This window comes from Heterocephalus glaber, unplaced genomic scaffold (assembly GCF_053883595.1).
Source record: "Heterocephalus glaber isolate CG9 unplaced genomic scaffold, H.glaber_assembly_v1.0 deba00001861, whole genome shotgun sequence".
Lineage (NCBI taxonomy): Eukaryota > Metazoa > Chordata > Mammalia > Rodentia > Bathyergidae > Heterocephalus > Heterocephalus glaber.
Window position 1 is genome coordinate 460,714 of NW_028258501.1, and position 21,825 is coordinate 482,538.

The following is a 21,825-nucleotide window of genomic DNA, read 5'->3' on the forward strand; positions in this document are numbered from 1 at the left end:
GTGGAGGTGGGGGTCGGGAAGGAAGCCGGGGCAGGGCGGGAGGGGAGCGGGATGCGCGGCCTAGCTCCCCTCTGGCTGACGGAATCTGAGTGCTCCATAGGGCCAGTCACAGGGCAGTGACCTTCCACCGCCCAAACAGGAGAGGGCACTGCTGCCCAGTCCCTGCAGGAGGAAGCCACAAAACCACGTGTGGCGGTGCACACCTGTCATCCCTGCATTCGGGAGGCTGAACCAGGAGGATCACCATTGGAGCCTAGCCTGGGCTCTATACTGAGGCCCTTTTGCAAAAAAAATATATAGATAGATAGATAGATAGATAGATCTTTACACAACGGAGTGCCACTTGGCCTTAAGAGGGGACAGAGCGCTGGCACATGCAACAACACAAGAGAGCCACTCAGGTGAGGTGCCACTGAGTGAAAGATGCCAAAGGCCCGGAGCACAGGATTTTACTGAAATGAAGGGTTGGGAACAGGCAGCTCCATAGCAACAGGAGTGTTAGCGGTTGCCAGGGCTGAGAGCACTTTGGGTACAGCGTTTCCTTTTCAGGAGGAGGAGGAGGGAGAATGTTCTGGAACTTCAGGGAGTGATGGGAATTGACTAGACCACACCACTGGGCACTTTAAAGGGATTAAACCTCGCTAAGTAGACAGCTGGGAGGGGGAAAGACCTGGGGCTCGTGGCCAGGGAGGTGATGGACAGATAGCGGTTTGTTGGGGCAGGATCGGGATTGATGGCAGACCGACAGACAGGCACTATACTGGGTGGCCGAGGGAGACAGAAGCAACCACTTGCCGCCTCAGAGGTAGCACCCGGAGGGGCGAGCCTGGGGCCTAAACGCTGGCAGATTGGAGGCCTGGGAGTTGTCCCCACCTCTCTTCCCAAGACTGCATAACTTACATAGCACCAGCACTTGGGAGGTTGAAGCAGGAGGATCACTATGATATAGAAGCCAGCCTGGACTACCTAGAGAGACCCTGTCTCCGAAAACCAAAAAAAGGTTAAAAAAGAAAAAAAAAAAACCCTCAAAACTCATCATGCCTGAGGTTATAAAAGAAATCTCAACAAGTAGAAAAACAATTGGTGCCATACAGACCATGTTCTTGAGCTGTAGTAGAATAAAATCATAAGTCACACTGGGTGTGGGGCACAGGCCTGTCATCCCAGCACTCAGGAGGCTGAGGCAGGAGGATCGCCACAAGTTCCAGGCCAGCCAGGGCTACATGGCCAGACCCTGTCTCAAAAAAGAGTTAAATCATAAATCAATAACGAAACTAAAATTAAGCCCTCCATATTTGCACATTTTATTTACTTATTTATTTGGGGTGCTGGGGATGGAGCCCAGCACCTTATGCATGCCAGCCAAGCACTGTGCCACTGAACTACAGCCCCTGCTCTGCACTTTCTTTTCTTTGAGGCAGAAGTCTCTCTAGACAAGTGCTCTAGCACTGAGCTACATCCCCAGAAAGTTGGAGGTCTCTCTATGCTTCCCAGGCTGCCTTTGAACTTGTCATCCTCCTGCTTCAGCCTCCCAAGGGCTGGGCTAACAGGCATGCACCACCATACCTGCTCCTTCCTTTTTTGCTTCCCACCCCTGAGGCAAGCAGTTTCACTCTTCTGCACACTCTTGCCACGAAGCTGCCTTGCCACGGGCCCAGAGCAATGGGGCCAGCTCATTGCTGACGGGAATCTCCCAAACCCGGGGTGGAAAGGAACCTTCTGTATTCAGAAGGTGATTGTCCCAGGCATGACGTCACCGTCACCGAAAGCTGCCCAACAGGCAGCCCTCCGGTGAGCACCAACCTGACAATTGCCTCCCAGCCCCACAGACTAAAGCCACAGACAATAGGAGGCCCGGGCCTGGGGCACGTGCTCGTCATCCTAGCACTCTGGGAGGCTGAAGCAGGAGGATTCCAAGTTTGAGCCCAGCCTGGGCAATTTAATGACAGCAAGACCCTTCTCAAAATTAAAACAATAGAAGACAATGTAGCTCAGTGCAAAGGTCCTAGGTTTGAACTCCGGTGCCAAAAAATAAAAGAAAAGCAAAAGCAGAAGAAGGTCAGCAAGACAGCAGCAATTAATTACATGGAAAGAGATAGGTCAATAGCAGCAGAAGTTCCTTTGAAAGTGTGGTAGTACAATAGATGTATCTCTAGCAAGAATGAAAGAAGAAATCCAGGTGTGGTGGTGCAACCATTGGGAGCCTGAACTACATAGCCAGACCTTGTCTCAAAAACGAGGCAAACAAAACGAGGGCTGGGGATTTAGCTCAGTGGTTCTGCCGCCTGCCTCACAAGCACAACGTCCCGAGTTTGATCCCCGGTACCAAAAAAATAATAATAATATACATTATGCATATATAAATAACATAATTAAGAAAGAAACTGTACACAACTGTGCCACTTCTCTAGTGATCAGGGAAGCTGGGTGTGTTGGTGAAGCCTGTAATCCCAGCCTTGAGGCAGGAGGATCATGAGCTCGAGGCCAGCTTGAATTACATAGCAAGACTCTGTCTCAAAAAACCAAAGAATGGGCCGGGGATTTAGCTCAGTGGTTTCGCCACCTGCTGCACAAGTGCAAGGACCCGAGTTTGATCCCCGGTACAAAAAAAAGTAAAAATAGGAAAGGAAAAGAAAATACAAATCAATGACACTAGGAGGGAAATGGGGATCTAACTGCAGGTACAGCTGTGGCTGTGCACATCTGGAGCCTGCAAGGCACTTGATGTCAGAGCCCCCGGAAGGGCAGCAGCTGCAGTGTCAGGACACTCCCATGACCTGGGGACAGAGGATGCCTGTAGGGGCGGGGAAGGCCTGGCAGTACTGGGATGGAGCCCAAGGCCATCACACCGAGCCACGCCAGCCCTCCCTTTACTTTGCCACAGGGTCTCTAGGTTGCCCAGGCTGGGCTGGAACTTGCGGCCCTCCCAGAGTGCTGGGATTGCAGGCGTGCGCCCCCTAAGTCTTTCTCTTGTGAGAGCCCTTGGTGGCTGGAGGGGACTTTGATGGAAGACTACTTTCCCGAGGGCTGGCAGCAACTGGATGGAGGCAGCCTTGCATTTATTTGGGGACATTAGAGCATCAGGTCACAGAAACGCTTCTGCTTCACTGGCCCTGATTCCACTGGGTCCCCATGTTTGGCCTGGGGCCAGCTCCGTGTCCACTAGCCTGGCATAGGGACCAAACCCACACCAGCTTTCCCTGCTAGGCGCCTGCCTGAGCTGCTAGCCTGGGCGCCCTGGGCCACCAAGGACTGTGGTGGCCCTTACTCTGTGAGACAGCCTGTGGCCCAATGTCCCTGCTCAATGAGTGTTCTTGGCCTTTCAGTTTGGAAAACAGGCCAGGTACGGTGGCTCACAGCTGCCATCGCAGCAGAGGCTGAGGTGGAAGAAGTTCCAGGCCAGCTTGGGCTACATAGTGAGACCCTGTCTCAAAAAACAAACAGGGCTGGGGATTTAGCTCAGTGGTGCAGCCACCTGCCTTGAAAGCACAAGGTCCTGAGTTCCATTCCCGGTACCAAAAAAAAAAAAAAAAAAAGTGCAAGTAGAGTTAGCAGTACAATCCAGCCATCCCACTTATGGTGCATACCCCGAGTATTGAAAGCAGGACATGAGCACATCTGTGATTGTAGCAACCCTCTTCCCAGTAGGCAAGAGGCAAAAGCAACCCATATGTGCACTCTCAAATGAGAGGATGAGCCAGGGGTAATGCACAAGCACAGGGGAGTAGTATTCAGCCTTGAAAAGAAATAAACTCCAGCCTCATGGTTGAGCCTGGAGCAGGAGCGGCCAGGTGTAGCAGACACTGGGAATATTGGGTGCTTTCACTTCGAAGAGGCCGAGAAGACAGTGGGCTTCACTGGGTCTGAGCGCAAGGGAGAGGGGAGCTGTCTGGGGGACACAGCTCCCTTCTGCCCACTGGAAACTTCAGCAGGTCTGTTTCACAGCAGCGACTTCCCGCTTCAGAAGGCTGGAGGCAGACCGGTGAAGACGGTCGTTTGTATGTTTGTTTGCTTTTCCGGTTCTGGGCACTGGACCCAGGCTACTTACACTGAGCTCCACCCCAGCCCTTTTCATTTGGAGACAGGGTCTTGCCAAGTTGCAATCTTCTTGCCTCAGCCTCCCAGAGTGCTGTGTTTGCAGGTGTACACTACTGCGCCAGGCTTGTTCCATGTTTTTTACTGTGATAAAAATGGATCTGAAGCCAGGCGTGGTGGCACATGCCGAGAGTCCCAGCACTTGGGAGACTGAGGTGAGTGGATTGCCATGAGTTCGACCTGAGATTTGAAAACCGGAACACTTCTATAATTATTAGGGAACTTGGGTGAATAGTTTAAAAGTCACAGCAGGTGGGGCAGGAAGTTACAAAACAAGGGTAACTGATAACCATGCAGAACATGGGGCGACACCGCCCCCCCTCACAACACACACAACACGTGCTTCCTAGGCGGCCCAGAGACTTGGCTACGGAAATGTGGACAATGTGCTGAAAAGGGACACCAGAAAATCTCTAGCATCTTGGGTAGGAAAAGAATTATTTTTTCATTTTTATTTTTATCAGCATGTGTTTGCCGTGTATGATGATTGCATTCATCACGAGAAGACAGGGAGATGGCACGTGGACATTACACATCTTGATTCTTCTTACGTCCCTGTCCAGGAGTTACTTTTTTGTTTGTTTTTTGAGGCAAGGTCTCACGATGTAGTCCAGAATGGCCTTGAACTCACTATTGTAGCCCAGACTGGCCTCAGATTCATAGTGATCCTCCTGCCTCAGCATCCTGAGTGCTGAGATGACAGGTGTGTGCCGTCACACCCCCTTCCTTCCAGGAATTCTCAAGGCAAAAATGAGCAGCCCTAAAAGAAAAGATTGATAGATACTATTATATTAAAATGAAGCCCTCCTCTTCATCGAATGATACCAAGAGCAACCTGAGAAAACCAAACATAGGCAAGGTGCCGTTCCCCACTGTGTGAAGTACGGAGCCTGTGCCAGTGTCCCGGCCTCCCACACAGCACGGAGACAGCCAGGTGAGAGTGGCTAACAGCTGACCCAAGGCACAAGGTGGCCACACCTACCCAGCGTTCGAGGGAGGGGACCAAGCCATCCACAGGCTCCACATGGCTTGACTGTACTTGTATACGCGTTCAATAGCACTCAAGAGGCACAAGGCAGGAGGTTGAGGCAGGAGGATTGCCCGGAGTTTGAGGCCAGCCTGGGCTTGAAGGATGGTATCATTTGTGGGTGGATTTGTTGCCTTCTATAGAGGTGACCAGAGACACTGGCAATGCCATATGGAAGATGTCTCTGTCCTCCCATGTGTGTTGGTGATACAGGAAATGATACCAGAGATGAAATATGAAATATCATATCTCCCACCCTGTTAGCTGTCTGATACGCCGAGCTCTGGTTCTCTAGAAATCGAAGAATGAATTCTAGGAACAGTAGAGGTTAACAGTAGGAAGATATTTATCGATAGGAAAGCTCCTGAGGGCCAGGAGGGGTCCCGAGCGGGTAGCCCGGGGACCCCACTTTACAGAGGAGTTTTATAGGGTGAACCCCACACGGGTACGCCGTGGGCCACAGCTGTGATCACCCAATAAGGTTACAGGTACAGTCACTTAGGTCACGGTGGTCCAATTGGGAAAGAAGTCACGTACCAAGCACGGATGGAAAGAACAAAGATTGTCCTAGGAAGTGCTGGGTCCAGAGGTCTCTGGTCACCCTCCGGGGTGGCTGATGTCTGTCTGGACTTCATTAGGCCCAGTGTTTGTCCTCTGAGGAAGTATACAGGTCTAGTCGTCCTGTCTTTTTATCCTGAGGCCTGGTTTTCAGCCAAGGCGTCTCCAGTGGCTGCTGTGCTGTGTTTCACCTGTGTCCTGACTCTGGAGGACCCAGCCCTGTCTGACCGCCTCTGATATTCCTACCCAACTCAGCTGTCTACAATATTGGGGTGGTGGGGGCACAGGAGGAACAGAGACAAGGAGAGGCCGGGGCTCAGGGGCTGCCTGAGGGACAGCGCTTCTGGTCCAGCTGTGTGAGCCCTCGCCCATCCTGGGGCTCCAGACGCCTGTGTGGCCCCTGCGTGGCTACCCGGGCTGCCCGCTTGCAGAAAGGGCCCCTGCCTGCACACTAGCCCCGTTCCCCTGCCCCTTCCCACCAGAAGGGGGCACCTGAGGCAGCAGCCACGCCCCAGAGACCCAGGGTCCGGGCCACCACACCTGGACTCAAGTTCCTCCTCCGCAGAGCACTCTAGGCTCACAAGTTGGACAAGAGACCTGGGAAAGTCACTTCTGTGCCTCGCCTTTCTTCCTTTCCTTCCTCCTCCTTCCTCCCTTCATCCCTCTTTTCCCTCTTCCTGTGTGCGGTACTGGGGATTGAACCCAAAGCCTTTGCACTGAGCTACATCCCCAGACCTTTATTTTATTTTTATTCAGGCTGGCCTTTAGCTTGCAATTCTCCTGCCTCAGCCTCCCAAGTAGCTAAGATGACAGGCGTGTGCCACCTCACCTGGCTCAGTACCCCATTTCTTCTCTGAGCACGTCACAAAGAGGGTGGCATCGGGTGGCTAGGTACCTTAGATGGTGGTGGTGGTGACACCCTGCGCCCCTGTGCTCGCAGCTGCTGGGCCATCAGGCTTGGGTTCACCACCCTCCCCAACATCTGGGCTCCCTCCAAGTCCCTTACAGGACCATGCACCCACCCCTGGCCATTCCTTCCTGTCCCCACTGGTGAGCCTGCCTTGTCAAGAACAGCGCTGAGGCAGAAAGGACCCTGCTGGGAGCATTTCTCCATACATCTTGGGGAAAATCATTTCATAATTAAAGTATGACTATAGCTGTCTAAGGCCTGATGTCGCCTTGCCCGAGAGCGGCCGGCTACAGCAGGCAGAAATATGGCTCCGTTTTGCCTCCGGTCACAGCTGAGGGCTCAGAGGTCTGTGAAGCTGTGGCCTCAAAGGCAAGATAGCATCAGCTGAAGACGTCCTGGTTCCTCGAGAACCCAGTAGTAACATAGAAGAGAAAGGTTTCACCTGGGGAGGGAGGCGTTCCTTATCAGCTCAGCTCATCCCACCCACTGAGGTAGGAATGCTCTCCTGTCCGCCCTCACCAGCATCAGCCCCCAGGGCCCCCGATGCTCCCTCCAATTACTGTGTGCACCCAATAAATAGTGGCCAGCTCGGAGAGTCCTTGCCTTTGCCCTCTCTGAGGCACGGACCTCCCAGCCCCCATATACTTTGAAATTACGCGAGTCTCTGTTGTCTTTTTTCTTTGGCTCTTGCAGCCCCCTTTCCTAGGCAGTCGGAGGAAATTGGCCTCCCATAGGACCCAGAGGTGGGGCTCCTGCATGCTTCTGCCTTGGCCTCCTGGATCCTACCCAATACCAAGTGTTCAGGATTCTGTGCCTGAACCGAGCTGTCTGCAAGCACTTACCTCTCTCTGTGCCCGAAGCCGCTCCTGGCACAGCCTCCCTCCTGCTTTCTCCCCACCAGGGCCACCAAAGCTGTTCCTGAGGCACAGGAAAGGCAGCCACCAGGCCCCTCCGTGACTGCTGCCTCGACACCCACCTTCCGCCACTCAGGCCAGGAGAAACCCTGATGACTTCCTGCACACCGCTGGGGCAAAGCACTCGTCTGCCCTCCTGCCTCAGGACTGCCAGGAGCAAAAGTGCAGGGCCCCGGGTCAACCTTAACCCTCCCGTTCACTAACTGTGCTATTTGTACAAGTTTCCGAACCTCTGTGCCTCGGTTTCCCCACTGAGACTTGGGTCGCTCATGTCCACAGGACACTTTGTGTCCGAATGATGCCAGCCCCAAGTCCACTTGTGGCCCCAGTGGCACTGCCTAGAGGTTAGGGCCTTTGTCTCCCCCACCAAGGCCAGTAAGGGGCAGCAGTGCCCAGCCTTGCACCGAGGGCACCAGGCAGGTGGGAGGGGCCCGGCTGCCGGGCTGGGCTGACCGGATGAGTTGGGCTCTGCGTGTCTTGCCAGCTGGAGGCCACCCAGGTAGGCACAGGCCAGGGCTGGCATGGGCGCAGGGTGCAGGGTTGGCTGACTGGATAACTGGGGGCAGGCAAGCGCTCTCAGGCACCAGCAGCCTGTCACAGGACTTTCCTGGTGCCCGGGGGCTCCATGTCTCTGAGGGGAGAACCGTGGCAGCCTGAGCCCCGACTGGAGCAGGGTAAGGAGGTGGCTTGATTCCCCACCCCCACAGCCACCCAACCGGCCCAGCCAGCTGCCAGCTGCCGCTGCCACCTCGCCCTGGGGCCTAGAGCCCGCTCTGCCTGCTGCATGGCAGGGCCAGAGGAAGCAGGGACCCCAACTAGAGCGAGCGGGCCTGGCCCTGAGCCGTGGGATTTCAGGCTCGTGGCCCCAGGGTGCCCCCTAAGGGTGGCATGGGAGCCAGCTGCGGGACGCCACCCCCTTCCCCACACTGTGAGTGAAGAGGAGACCTGGGCCCTTCCTGGGCTGGGGTGGGGGTGGGTGGCAGAGCCAGCTGTGCCATGAAGCTGGGGCCCCACCTGTGGGTCCCCTGCCCGGGCGCCTTTCCCACAGTCCCCTGGGTGGACCCCCCCATCACCATGCTGCACCTGGCACGACTTTGCCAGTCCCTGGGAGTAGGGCTGGGTGGGGACAGCCTGGCAGGGGAGAAGGTCCTCAGCAGGGACTGCCTTTGTTTGTGCCTCCTCTGCCCCAGCCGGGACAAAGGCGGGCATTGACGGTGAGCCTGGCACCCCAGCTCCGAGCCTTTGAGGGCTCTCAGGTCCACACCGTGCCCTTCCCAGGGACCCGGGGCAGCTCAGGGAGGGGCACGGCAGGCTGGCATAGGAGCTGCCGGCCAGATGGGGAGGAAACCCTGTCCCTTTGTCCCCACATCCCAGGGGGTGTCTCCTTGCAGGCGGGGAGTAGCAGGGAGCCCCCTGGCCAGAAAACCCCCAGTGGGGCCGTGAGCAGATAGTGGGTCCCTGGCCTGAGCCTCTGGACAGAGGGGACATTGTTGGGGGTGGAGGCAGGGCTGCCAGGCCCTTGCCCCTCCCCCAGGAGACATGAATGGGCCTAGCCTTGACTGTCTCCGTCCTACTCAGGACAATGCCCTCCACAGCCCTCTTGTGCCCGTCACCACTGCCCAGGGCAGCCAAGCTGAGGCGAAGCGCCATACTGCCTGGGAGACCACACTGCTGCAGCCCTCTGCGCCGGTGAGTTCCTGGGCCCCACGTCCCCAGAGATGTCGCCGGAGGGGCAGGTGGGTGACATGGCCAGACCAGGGCAGCCTTGGCGTGGAGCCCCAGTGTCCTGTGCCCCCCTCCCCGGAGGCCGCTGCTGTGGAGATCCCCGGGCCAGAGGAAGTGCCTGTGCCGCCCGCCTGTGTCCCTGAGATAAGGGGCCACAGTGGCAGTGGGCAGCTCAGATGCAAGGACCTCAGCTCAACTCAGAGCCTGCCAAGCAGCTCCTGCCCCCTTGCCGGGGCTCTGCCCAGGGTCACATCTGTCTGGTGTCCCCCGAGTGTGCCCAGGATGCAGGGAGGCACAGTGCAGCCCAGCGTGCCCTTCCCGTGGGCCCCTCTGGACCGCAGCCCTGGCCGCCTGTCCATTGCTGTCTTTGAGACCAGTGTAGCTGTATCTTCCCCCCAGCTCCCTGTCCCAGTGGTGGCCAGGGTGGGTTTTCCCCTTCCTGTCCCTGTGCTATGGGTGTCCCTCCTTGCCATGCAGTGTCACCTTGTCCTCATGCACTGTCTTTTGTTTGGGGGGCCGGAGCGCGGTCCATCTCCCTTGTCCCCTGCTTGCCTGCCCCTCTGTCACTCAGAGTCCCTCCGGTGCTGCCTATGGTTTTCTAGACAGGACCTGTCCCGCTCAGTGTCAGATGTAGGAGAAGTGGAAGATGAGAGGACCATTCCTCTCCCCAGCACCAGGGCACATCCTCTGTCCCCCTCTCTGTCCCTCCACCTCCCTGCCCCCACCCTGTGAGCACCCTTCCTCTCTGGCCCTCCCCCAGGCCCCAGTGATGGCTCCCTGGCCTCCCTTTGGCTTCCACCTCCTGCTGCCACCACTGCTGCTGCTGTGCCCACTGCCATCGCTGCCCTGCTCAGGGAGCCATCACTTCTCTGCCCCTAACACCACCTTCAACCACCTGGCCCTGGCGCCAGGCCGAGGCACGCTCTACGTGGGTGCTGTGAACCGCCTCTTCCAGCTCAGCCCAGAGCTGCAGCTCGAGGTCATGGCTGCCACTGGCCCCATTGTCGACAGTCCCGACTGCGTGCCTTTCCGCGACCTGGCTGAGTGCCCGCAGGCCCGGCTCACCGACAATGCCAACCAGCTCCTGCTTGTGAGCAGCAGGGCCCAGGAGCTGGTGGCCTGTGGGCAGGTGAGGCAGGGTGTGTGTGAGAAACGGCACCTGGAGGACGTGGCCACGGTGCTGTACCAGGCCGAGGACCCTGGGGATGGGCAGTTCGTGGCCGCCAACACCCCGGGGGTGGCCACGGTGGGCCTGGTGGTGCCCCTGCCTGACCGTGACCTCCTGCTGGTGGCCAGGGGCCTGGCGGGCAAGCTGTCGGCTGGGGTGCCGCCCCTGAGCGTCCGCCAGCTGGCCGGGCCGCAGCCCTTCTCAAGCGAGGGCCTGGGCCGCCTCGTGGTGGGTGACTTCTCGGACTACAACAACAGCTATGTGGCAGCCTTCGCCAACGCCCACTTTGCCTACTTTGTCTTTCGCCGCCGCGGCTCACGGGCCCAGGCCGAGTACCGCTCCTATGTGGCCCGCGTGTGCCTGGGGGATGCCAACCTCTACTCCTACGTGGAGGTGCCCCTGGCATGCCAGGGCCAAGGCCTCATCCAGGCTGCCTTCCTCACCCCTGGCTCCTTGCTGGGGGTGTTTGCTGCGGGCCTGAGTGGAGCGCACGAGGCCCTGTGCACCTTTCCCCTGGCCGAGCTGGACAGCAGCATGGAGCGCGCCCGCAGACTGTGCTACACAGCAGGCGGCCGTGGCCCCAGCGGCACCGAGGAAGCCACTGTGGAGTATGGTGTCACGTCACGCTGCGTCACCCTGCCGCCAGTGAGTGGCCTGGTCTGGCTTCCACATTCTCACAAGGTGTCCGTGGCCTGGGGCATGGCTGGTCTGCACGCTGACAGCCCACTGGCCTCTTGGCTGGCTTGTCATGGCAGTGCTCTGTCCTGGGCCTTCTCCCACAGCCCACCATCCTTTCCCTGTCGTCCAGGACTCGCCCGAGTCGTACCCGTGTGGGGATGAGCACACCCCCAGCCCCATTGCTGGCCGCCGGGCCCTGGAGGCCCAGCCCCTGCTGCGGGTCCGGCAGCCCATGAGCGCCGTGGCGGCCCTCCAGGTGGATGGGCACACCATCGCCTTCCTGGGGGACACCCAGGGCCAGCTGCATAAGGTGAGGGCCTGGCCAAGGGGAGCCCCGACAATCCCCCACTTCTGCCTCCCACACCTTGACACCTGGCAAGCGTCCCCTCTTCCTCTGGCTCCCACCTGGGTGGCTTAGGGTGACTGCCCAGGCACCTCCTAAAGTGGCCTTGCCTTCTCTGAGCAGCGAGAGCCAGTGGTCAAGGTGGGCGATGGTGACATGGGGGCAGGGCTGCCAGGCACCTCTTCCCTCCTACCAGTGCCCAGTGGGGGTTGGCATGTCCCTGTCCAGATGGCTAACAGGAAGGCTAGAGTCAGCTCTGGGGGCACAGGAAAGCCCTGCCAGGAGGAGAGCTGACTTTGGCTTGGCAGGATGACCCAGCCCTGTCCCTGTGCCCTGCCCAGGTCTTTGTCAACAGCTCCCAAGGCCAGGTGTACCACTCCCAGCAAGTGGGGCCCCCAGGCGCAGCCATCAGCCCTGACCTGCTGGTGGACAGCAGTGGCAGCCACCTCTATGTCCTGACCGCCCAACAGGTGAGGGCCGCCCGGGCCTGGGGGCTGGGCCCGTGCCCGATCCTTGAGTCCCTGCAACCCCCACCCTTCCTTCCAGGTGACCCGGGTCCCCGTGGCAGCCTGCCCCCAGTTCCCTGACTGCCCCAGCTGCCTCCAGGCCCGGGACCCCCTGTGCGGCTGGTGCATCCTGCAGGGCAGGTGAGCGTGAGCCTGCACCCTGGCCTGGGTGGGGTGGGGCTGCACCCCCGAGTAGACACCCAGGCCGCGACCAAGCTCCTCAGTCCTGCCCACCCCTCCAGGGGTGAATCCAGCCGGTGCTATCACTCCTCTTGGCACAGTGCCCTTCGATCTCCCTGCTCCCCGCTGCCAGCCCCCAGGGACCTGAGACCCATGCAGTGACCCCAGGGACCCTGCCCACAGGTGCACCCAGAAGGGCCGGTGCCCGCGGGCGGCCCAGCCACGCCAGTGGCTCTGGAGCTACAAAGAGGATAGTCGCTGCCTCCGTGTCCAGAGCCTGCAGCCAGCCCAGCAGCCCCGCCAGGAGCAGGGCCAGGTAGGGCCTCACGCCATGCAGTGCACTGCCGCTGCCTCTGACCCCGCTTGGCCCTCGCCAACCCCACGCCATTCCACTCTGGCCCCATTTCCCCGTGGCCCTCGCACATGTTCCAGGTCACCCTGTCTGTCCTCTGGCTGCCCACCCTGGCTGAGGATGAATACTTCCATTGTGCCTTTGGGGACTATGACAGCTTGGCTCACGTGCAAGGCCCCCACGTGGCCTGTGTCACCCCTCCCGAAGACCAAGTGCCACGTAACCCTCCAGGCACAGGTGAGTGGCCTCTGGGGAGAGGCCAAGGCCAGAGCTGGAGGGAGTAGGAGGTACGTGAGCTGTTCTGCCACCACTGTCCCCTCCCAGACCACGTCACCCTGCACCTGGCCCTGATGTTTGAGGACGTGGCTGTGGCCACCACCAACTTCTCCTTCTATGACTGCAGCACTGTCCAGGCCCTGGAGGTGGCTGCCCCGTGAGTCCCTAGGCCTGGCTCCTGCTGGGCGGGGGTGGAGACCCCAATGGTGCCCACCCTGAGCAGACCATTGCCTCTGTAGGTGCCACACCTGTGTGAGCAGCCCCTGGCGGTGCCACTGGTGTCCCCAGAGCAGCCGGTGTGTGCATGGGGAGCACTGCCCAGAAGGGGAGAGGACAGTCTACAGTACCCAGGAGGTGGGTGTGCCCAGGCCTCCATGGCCACCCCTGCTGGCACCGCAGGACGAGGCCAACGGCCTGGCCACAGGCCGCTGGAGTGCCACAGGACCAAGGCTCTCGTTCCCTAGGAGGCCATCCAGGCGCGTGGCCCAGGGGCCTGTCCCCAGGTGGAGGGCCTGGCAGGGCCGCACTTGGTGCCCGTGGGCTGGGACATCGGTCTGGCCCTGCACGTGAGGAACCTTCAGTACTTCCGAGTGAGTGGCCAGGCGGGCAGGTATCCGGCACAATGGGGGCGTGACGTGTCCAGGGGGCTGACAGTGTCTCCCTCCCCCACCAGGGCCTGCCTGCCTCCTACAACTGCTGGCTGGAGCTGCCTGGAGAGCTGCGGAGGTTGCCAGCCTCCCTGCAGGAGACAGCTGGGGACAGGGACAGGGATGGGGGCACGGGTCTCATTCACTGCCGGGCCCAGCAGGTGGGCAGATGCTTGCAGTCTTGCCTGCCCCTGCTAGGTGCCTTCCGCAGCCCTCTCCCCTCTGGCTTTTCCTGATGCCTCATCCCCCTGCTCTGTGCCAGGCCCCAGCAGAGCATGTGGCAGGAACAGTGCCCCTAGGCTCTGGGTCTGGCGGGAACAATCACACCCGTTTTAGGCAGTTCCCCCAGTGGAGTGGGCGGTCTAGCCTGACCCTGCCCTCCGCCCACAGTTCCACCCCTCCACGTCCCAGTGGGAGCTCCCGGTGCCCATCTACGTCACCCGGGGGGAGACCCAGAGACTGGACAATGCCCTCACTCTTCATGGTGAGTGGGGGGCAGCCAGCAGGCGGGGGCTGGGCCTCGGCATGCAGGGGCGGGGCTTCATCGTCCCGCCTGACCCTACCCAGTGACCCTGTATGACTGCACTGTGGGCCACCCTGACTGCAGCCACTGCCAGGCGGCCAACGGGAGCCTGGGCTGCCTGTGGTGTGGTGACAGCCAGCCTGGCTGTCGTTATGAGCGGCTGTGCCCACCAGGGGCTGTGCAGCTGCTGTGTCCCAAGCCCAGCATCGAGGCGGTGAGCCCCCAGCCCCTCCCTCGTGACCCAGCCTCCCGCTTCTCCCACTGGCACCCACCCAATCCTAGCCCCTCAGCCCAGCTCGGGTCCCCAGTCCTGGGCAGTTTGGCTGGCCAGGCACCGTGCTGCAAAGTGGGGTGTGTTGGGGGATCCCATGCACCGCCCTTGCCTGCTGCAGATCGAACCCCTCACCGGCCCCACAGAGGGCGGCCTCGCCCTCACCATCCTGGGCTCTGACCTGGGCCGGACCTTTGCTGATGTGCGAGACGCCGTGAGTGTGGCTGGCCGGCCCTGCAGCCCTGACCCCAGCCACTACCACACCTCCGCTCGGTGAGGCGCTTGGGCTGTGGGGCAGAGCGGACGCAGCTGTGGGTGGCCGCCCAGGGAGAAGGGCGGCTTGCGGCCATGAAGTGCGGGGGCCTTGGGTCAGAGCGCAAAAGGAAACTGAGCAGGGGAGGGTGAGCGGGAGTGGGCTCCGGGCAACGGCTGCCAGGATGCCTGCGGCTTCACAGAGCCTTGAGCAGCCACGGGTCCTTGGCTCACTCAGGATTGTGTGTGTGACATCCCCCGCCCCCAGTGGGACCACGGGGCCAGTTCAAGTGGCCATCAAGAACCGGCCACCAGGCGTCTCAGCCCAGCATTTCACCTATCAGGTCGGTGCCCACCCTCAGGTGTGCTTAGGTGGGGACATGGGGAGGAGGGCCAGGCTGGCACCCTGGCTCGGAGGAAGCCGGAGGCACCGCCATGTGCTCAGGAAGGAAGCCACACGGCCTCAGCGGACAGCAGGCGGGGGACAGTGGCAGCTGTCCAGGAGGAGCAGGGCAGCTGGGCCAGCCCGGCCACAGAGCTGTGGAGGCTTGTCGTGGGCCTGACTGCCTGCAGGAACAGGGGCTGGAGAGAGCATGGACGCCTGCGGATGCCAGCCTGAGGCCTGGACACCTGCCAGGGCCATTTCTGGGGTGGGGAGCCCAGGGTTGGTGCAGTTCTGCCAGGCACATGCAGCACCCCAAGGAGGCAAGTGGGTATCAGGGTAAAGCTAAAGCTTGAGGGGTGGGACTACAAGCTGTCCCAGGGGTGGGACACGGGAGGAGGCTGCTGAACCAGGAGGTGGTGTTTCCGGGAGAGGGCGTGCTCAGCTGCAGCCCCTGGGGTTTGAGAGACCAGAAAGCAGCCATGTGCCTGTCAGGCCTGCCCTGTTCCGCAGGACCCTATCCTGCTCAGCCTGAGTCCCCAGTGGGGCCCACAGGCAGGCGGCACTCGGCTCACCATCCACGGGCAGCACCTGCAGACGGGAGGCAACATCAGTGCCTTCGTGGGTGGCCAAGCCTGTCCCATGTGAGTACCCAGCCCTGCTGCCACCCTGTGCTGGAGCTGCCTGCCTCTTGGCCCAGGTCTGGCCCATGCGCTGGACACTCTCTGCAGGCCTATGTCCCCCCCTGTAAAGCGGGAGCTTCTGTCAGATTCCCGGAGAAGCAGTGCTGTACCCACCCCGGAGGCCTCTGCTCTGTTCATAGGGGCACTGGGCCAGCAGCAAGTACCCCAAAGAAGAAATTCTCCTCCCACCCCGCAGCCTGGAGCCCATGTGTCCCGAGGCCATTGTGTGCCGCACCATGCCCCAGGCCATGCCAGGAGAAGCAGCGGTCCTTGTGGTCTTTGGCCATGCTGAGCGCAAACTGCTCACCAGCCCTTTCCGATACACTGCCAACCCGAGGCTCCTGGCAGCAGAGCCCAATGTCAGCTTCCGGGGGTGAGGAGCCTGAGCCAGGGCCGCTGGGGCCGGGCCGGGCTGCTGCCACCCTCCCACCCCTCTAACCTCCGTCCTGCCGTAGGGGTGGGCGGCTGATCCGTGTGAGGGGCACGAGCCTGGATGCCGTGTGGCAGCCCCTGCTTTCCGTGTGGCTGGAGGCCGAAGTGGAAGTGAAGGCTCTGGGGGACTCAAACCCCAGGAGGACCTGCGGGGCCCCGGCCGCAGACCCCCAGTCTTGTGTTCGCCTTGCAGGGGGTTTGCTGCAGGTGAGTCCTTTGCCACAGCAGCAGGCAGCAGGGCTGTCCCCAGGACATGCCACTGTGCAGGAGCCCTGCTTACTGGCCCACCTTGCCCCCAGTGCTCCACCATCTGCTCCGTCAACTCGTCCAGCCTCCTCCTGTGCCGTAGCCCCGCTGTGCCCGATGGGGCCCACCCAAAGCGGGTCTTCTTTGCCCTGGACAACGTGCACGTGGACTTCGCCAGCGCCAGTGGGGGCCAGGGCTTCCAATACCAGCCCAACCCGCACCTGGCCCCGCTCAGCCGCGAGGGGCCGTCTCGCCCCTACCGCCTGAAGCCCGGCCACGTTCTGGACGTGGAGGTGAGTACACTGCTGCTAGGGTGCTCTGGCTGCGGGCGGGCCGGGGGCAATGGCAGCTCAGATGGCCCATGTGTTCAGGGCAAGGGCCTCAACCTGGGGATCAGCAAAGAGGAGGTGCGTGTGCACATTGGCGACGGTGAGTGCCTGGTGAAGACACTCACGCTCACACACCTCTACTGCGAGCCACCGCCCCGCGCTCCACAGGCGGCCAATGGCTCGAGCGCGCTGCCGCAGTTCGTGGTGAGCAGGCAGCTGGGCCGGTGGTGGGTAGGTGGGGTGCATGCTGCAGGCCGGCCAGGCTCAGGACCCTACCCCCCCACCCCAGGTACAGATGGGCAATGTGCGCCTGGCCCTGGGCCCCGTCCAGTACGAGGCGGAGCCCACGCTGCCTGCCTTCCCTGTGGAGGCCCAGGTGGGCCTGGGCATGGGCGCTGCTGTGCTGATCGCTGCTGTGCTCCTCCTCACACTCATGTACAGGTGAGGGCATCCCGTGTACAGACTTCCCCAGGTGGGTGGGCAGGGGGCTCTCACCAGAGAGAGCCCTGGACTGCGGCTGATGCCGGGTGCCATGCAGGCACAAGAGCAAGCAGGCCCTGCGGGACTACCAGAAGGTGCTGGTCCAGCTGGAGAACCTGGAGACGGGTGTGGGTGACCAGTGCCGGAAGGAATTCACAGGTGCGTGGGTGCGTGTGTGTGTGTGTGTGTGTGTGCGTGTGCGTGCGTGCAGGGGCAGAGGGTCCACCAGTTCTGGGCCCACATCTTGATGGATCCTGGCCGCAGACCTGATGACCGAGATGACAGACCTCAGCAGTGACCTGGAGGCCAGTGGGATTCCCTTCCTGGACTACCGCACGTACGCTGAACGCGCCTTCTTCCCGGGCCATGGGGGCTGCCCGCCGCAGCCCAAGCTCCAGGGGCCTGGGGAAGAGGGCCACCGTGCCACTGTGTGCCAGGCCCTCACCCAGCTCTCCAACCTGCTCAACAGCAAGCTCTTCCTCCTCACAGTGAGGGCCGCGTGGTGCTGGGGTGGGCAGGGCACTTGGGGAGGGGTGGTCCAGCCATGCCAGAGGTGGGGCACAAGAGCAGGGTGTCACATGGGGCTTCCTGGAGTGAACACCCACTCCCTGCCCAGCTCATCCACACCCTGGAGGAGCAGCCCAGCTTCTCCCAGAGGGATCGCTGCCACGTGGCTTCACTGCTGTCCCTGGCACTGCACGGCAAGCTGGAGTACTTGACAGACATCATGAAGACCTTGCTCGGCGACCTGGCGGCCCATTACGTGCACAAGAACCCCAAGCTCATGCTGCGCAGGTTGGCCTGGCCCTGGGCGGGCTCTGCCCCTAGGGTGTGAAGCCCCTGGGGTGGAGGAGGAATGGAGGAGCATCCTGAGCAGGGACCTGGGCCCTCCTCCCCACAGGACAGAAACCATGGTGGAGAAGCTGCTCACCAACTGGCTATCCATCTGTCTCTACACCTTCCTGAGGGTGAGGGGCACTGTGCGGTGGGCTGACACCAGCCTGCCCTCCCAGCACATGGGGAACAGCCTGCCTTAGCCTCCCCAGCACACACCCGAGTCACCCTGGGGGCCTCTGTAGGTCCCCGGAGCCTGCCCCTGCCCAGCAGGCCCGCTGGAACCCCCTTTTCCCAGCTGCATGGTAGGCAGAGGCAGGGAGGGCTCAGGCCCCAGCCCCAGGGCCTGCATGGGCTGGCTGTCCCAATCGGTCCTTGCGCGCCCTGTACTCCCGCCATGCCCGCAGCTCGGCCTCCCTGGCACATGGCCCCGTGACCAATGCTGGCACACCTTGGTGGTTGCAGGAAGTGGCTGGTGAGCCGCTGTACATGCTCTTCCGTGCCATCCAGTACCAGGTAGACAAGGGCCCTGTGGATGCCGTGACAGGCAAGGCAAAACGGACCCTAAATGACAGCCACCTGCTGCGGGAGGACGTGGAATTTCGGCCTCTGACACTTATGGTGCTGGTGGGGCCCGGGGCTGGCGGGGCCGCAGGTGGTGCTGAGGTGCAGCGTGTGCCGGCCCGGGTGCTCGATACAGACACCATCACCCAGGTCAAGGAGAAGGTGCTGGACCAAGTCTACAAGGGCACCCCCTTCTCCCAGAGGCCGTCAGTGTACACACTCGACCTCGGTGAGAGAGCTGGTCTGCCCTGCCCAGCTCCCGCCTGGCACCTTGGGGGACTCCGGCTGATGGGCTTGCACTGGTCCCTCCAGAGTGGCGCTCGGGCCTGGCTGGTCACCTGACCCTGTCAGACGAGGATTTGACCTCGGTGACTCAGAACCACTGGAAGAGACTCAACACTCTGCAGCACTACAAGGTGCCGGCTGGTGGGGACAGGGCAGGGCAGGGCAGGGGAGCAGGACACACAGGCTCCCGCCTCAGGAGCACCACTGCAGGGCCTCCGCCGTCCCTGTCCCACCAGGTCCCCGATGGTGCGACTGTGGGGCTCATTCCTCAGCTGCACAGTGGCGGTGCTGTCTCCCGGAGCCTGGCACAGAGCTGCCCCTCGGGGGAGAGTGAGTCCTCTGTGGCTGGCTTCACCCGGCGGGGGCCCTGTTCCCACCCTCTTCCCTGCCAAGGCCACCACCCTCCACCCACTGCCTCCCATCTCTGTCCTCCCTGCCTGCCCTGTGGCACAGGCTGGGGGCAGGGGTGAGGCTGAGGCCCGGCCTCCTTGCGCCCAGACGTCCCCATGCTGGAGGAGGGCGAGGAGGGCGGGATGCGCCTGTGGCACCTGGTGAAGGCCACCGAGGAGCCAGAAGGGACCAAGGTGCGACGCAGCAGCCTCCGGGAGCGGGAGCGGGAGCGAGCTCGGGCCAAGGCCATTCCGGAAATCTACCTCACCCGCCTGCTCTCCATGAAGGTCAGTGTGCCTGCGGCTGGCGAGCTGGGGCACAGGGCGGCTCCTTACCCTGTGCCGTCACCCCGCAGGGCACACTGCAGAAGTTCGTGGACGACACCTTCCAGGCCATTCTCAGCATGAACCGGCCTGTGCCCCTCGCCGTCAAGTACCTGTTTGACTTCCTGGATGAGCTGGCCGAGAAGCACGACATCGAGGACCCCGAGACCCTGCACATCTGGAAGACCAACAGGTAGGCACCTTCTGGGCCGACGCTGCCCACCCTCACCGTGCGTCGCCATGCCCCAACACCAGCCAGCAGACCTCTGCCTGCAAGGGGCGGCCTAGGCTTCAGCCCGTGCCTGGCCTGTGTCCCTAGCCTGCTGTTGCGATTCTGGGTAAAGGCCCTGAAGAACCCACAGCTCATCTTCGACGTGCACGTGTCAGACAACGTGGATGCCATCCTGGCCGTCATCGCACAGACATTCATCGACGCCTGCACCATCTCAGAGCACAAAGTGGGCCGGGTGAGGGCAGGGCCGGGCCCTGGCAGTTGGGCAGAGGAGCAAAGGCTTCAGGGGCAGCCTGGTGGCCCGAGTGGGAACGCTGCTGGCTGCCCTGCCTCCCACTCATGCCAGCACCTCCCCACCTGGGCAGGACTCCCCAGTGAACAAGCTGCTCTACGCCCGAGAGATCCCTCGCTACAAGCAGATGGTGGAGAAGTAGGTGGTAGAGGTGGCAGGGCTGGGGGACGGGGCCACCTGGCCCTAACTCTGGGCTCCTGCAGATACTACTCGGACATCCGCCACAGCTCCCCAGCCAGCTACCAGGAGATGAACTCAGCTCTGGCCGAGCTCTCTGGGGTGAGGCGAGGGGCGGCCCTCCACCTTCGGGAGGATTCACTGGCACAGCCAGGGGTCTGGGGGCACCATGGAACTCAAGGCCTGGGCTGGGGCTCACTTTTGCCCACATGCTGCCCCCAGAACTACACCTCTGCCCCCCACTGCCTGGAGGCTCTGCAAGAGCTGTACAACCACATCCACAAGTATTATGACCAGGTGAGGCCCATGTGCTCTGGAGGGCAGAGGGCAGAGGACAGCCCAGGACGGCCCTGGGGGTGGCTCGATCCCGATCTTCCCTCACCAGGGGCAGTGGAGCTTTGCTGAGTTGGAGGTGGGGCCAGGTGTCCCTGCCAGGAGGCAGAAAAGGCCTCACGGGGTGCTCTGGTCACCTGGCAGATTATCAGTGCCCTGGAGGAGGACCCCTTGGGTCAGAAGATGCAGCTGGCCTGCCGCCTGCAGCAGATTGTTGCCCTGGTGGAGAACAAGGTGACCGATCTGTGAGCTGGCATAAACCAGGACCTGCTGTGGCCTTGCCTCGCTGCGATCCCAGGACCAAGCCAGGGCACCGGAGAGGAACCACCCTACTGGGCTTGTTTCTAATTTATGACATTCCCTACCCCTCTCCCACTGTATTTTCTTGCTGAAATAAAATAGAGAGGAGTCTCTTTTTGGAAAAGCCCAATCCCCAGCCCCTTGCAGCTCACTGCCACCACCCCACCAGTCCTACCCTTTCCCCTTTCCATTGGAGAAGACCCAGAATGGGCTTTTATTGTTTGTTTTTTGAGACAGGTTCTCAATATGCAGTTTAAGCTGGCCTTGAACTCAGTATGTAGCCCAGGCTGGTCTCAAACACACAGTGATCCTCCTGCTTCAGCCTCCCAAGTGCTGGGATGGCAGGTGTGCACCATCACGCCTGGATGATCTTTCTAAGCAATGAAAGTGACAACTTGTCGGCCTTGTTGGAACCCCACACTGGCACCCACAAATGTGAAGCAGGGCCTCTGTCCCCCCACACTGCCTATATTCCAGTCTGGGCCCCAGCTGTGCCCTGTGCTGCCCTGCGTGCTTCCAGTCCTGAGGTTGCAGTCTCCCTCTGTGCCACCTCGCTCACGGGCAGTGTCTGGGGGCCGACTGCTCCCGGGAGACGTGGTGGAGCTGGCTGTCAGCAGGGACCCGGCAAATGTTGGTGCAAATGGGGACACAGCAGGAGCAGTGGTCCAGAGCAAGCAGGGGGCTGGGAGGGAGGCTGTGCCAGGTACTGCAGTGGGGTCCTGGAAGGGTCTGGCACTCCCGTGGCAGGAACAAGCTGCTCCCCACTCTCGCCTGGCCCCCACCCAGCCAAGGGCCCTACGGCACCACAGTTGGGGGAGATATGGGCCCCCGCCTGTCTCGGGGAATATCTGCTAGCAGCCAGGGATTGGTCCGATGGGACTGAGAGGGTCACCCCAGGAGGATTCCCACAGGAGCCAAGTGGGAAGTCTGAGAATGTCCTGAAGGTTCCAAAATGCCACCAGTGCCTTGCAGCACGGGGGAGGTACTCAACCTGAGAACCTGGTCACCATGTCAACCACATCCTGTCACAGGAGGTCCCTGCGGTCCGCCCAGTATCCAGGCACTTGGACCGGGGTCAGGATTGCTTCGCCCTCTAGGTGCCCCTCAGTTGGTCCTGA

General features: G+C 61.2%; 1 protein-coding gene across 12 annotated transcripts; it reads left to right on the forward strand.

Annotated features, from left to right (window-relative positions):
* The first annotated feature begins 7,932 nt into the window (after positions 1 to 7,932).
* Plxnb3 (plexin B3) lies at positions 7,933 to 20,820 on the forward strand. Of its 12 annotated transcripts, XM_021252316.2 has the most exons (37): positions 8,237 to 8,432; positions 9,083 to 9,193; positions 9,990 to 11,042; positions 11,206 to 11,385; positions 11,760 to 11,888; positions 11,965 to 12,065; positions 12,288 to 12,420; positions 12,537 to 12,693; positions 12,781 to 12,889; positions 12,972 to 13,086; positions 13,197 to 13,322; positions 13,406 to 13,540; positions 13,770 to 13,863; positions 13,947 to 14,116; positions 14,295 to 14,446; positions 14,664 to 14,769; positions 15,321 to 15,451; positions 15,687 to 15,863; positions 15,946 to 16,129; positions 16,222 to 16,461; positions 16,540 to 16,701; positions 16,787 to 16,938; positions 17,036 to 17,136; positions 17,242 to 17,465; positions 17,594 to 17,772; positions 17,879 to 17,945; positions 18,277 to 18,358; positions 18,467 to 18,604; positions 18,688 to 18,791; positions 18,897 to 18,990; positions 19,159 to 19,337; positions 19,406 to 19,566; positions 19,693 to 19,840; positions 19,971 to 20,035; positions 20,101 to 20,176; positions 20,297 to 20,371; positions 20,552 to 20,820. In XM_021252316.2, the coding sequence occupies exons 1-37, from the start codon at positions 8,289 to 8,291 to the stop codon at positions 20,654 to 20,656; spliced, it is 5,859 nt and encodes a 1,952-aa protein (XP_021107975.1). In that variant the 5' UTR covers positions 8,237 to 8,288; the 3' UTR covers positions 20,657 to 20,820. The 12 variants fall into 12 exon arrangements, 11 of the variants coding, with proteins under 11 accessions (XP_087060181.1, XP_087060184.1, XP_012924817.1 ...); XM_087204055.1 differs by lacking the exon at positions 8,237 to 8,432 and adding an exon at positions 7,933 to 8,003 and having other exon boundaries at positions 18,277 to 18,604; XM_087204058.1 differs by lacking the exon at positions 8,237 to 8,432 and adding an exon at positions 7,983 to 8,003 and having other exon boundaries at positions 9,100 to 9,193; positions 18,277 to 18,604.
* The last annotated feature ends 1,005 nt before the right edge of the window (positions 20,821 to 21,825 follow it).

Coding starts and splice junctions, on each gene's coding strand:
- Plxnb3 (XM_021252314.2), top strand. CDS start 8,289: ATGGCAGGGCCAGAGGAAGCAGGGACCCCAACTAGAGCGAGCGGGCCT. Junction 15,452..15,686: donor GGTGGCCAAGCCTGTCCCAT/GTGAGTACCCAG, acceptor CCCACCCCGCAG/CCTGGAGCCCATGTGTCCCG. Junction 16,702..16,786: donor GCGCGCTGCCGCAGTTCGTG/GTGAGCAGGCAG, acceptor CCCCCACCCCAG/GTACAGATGGGCAATGTGCG.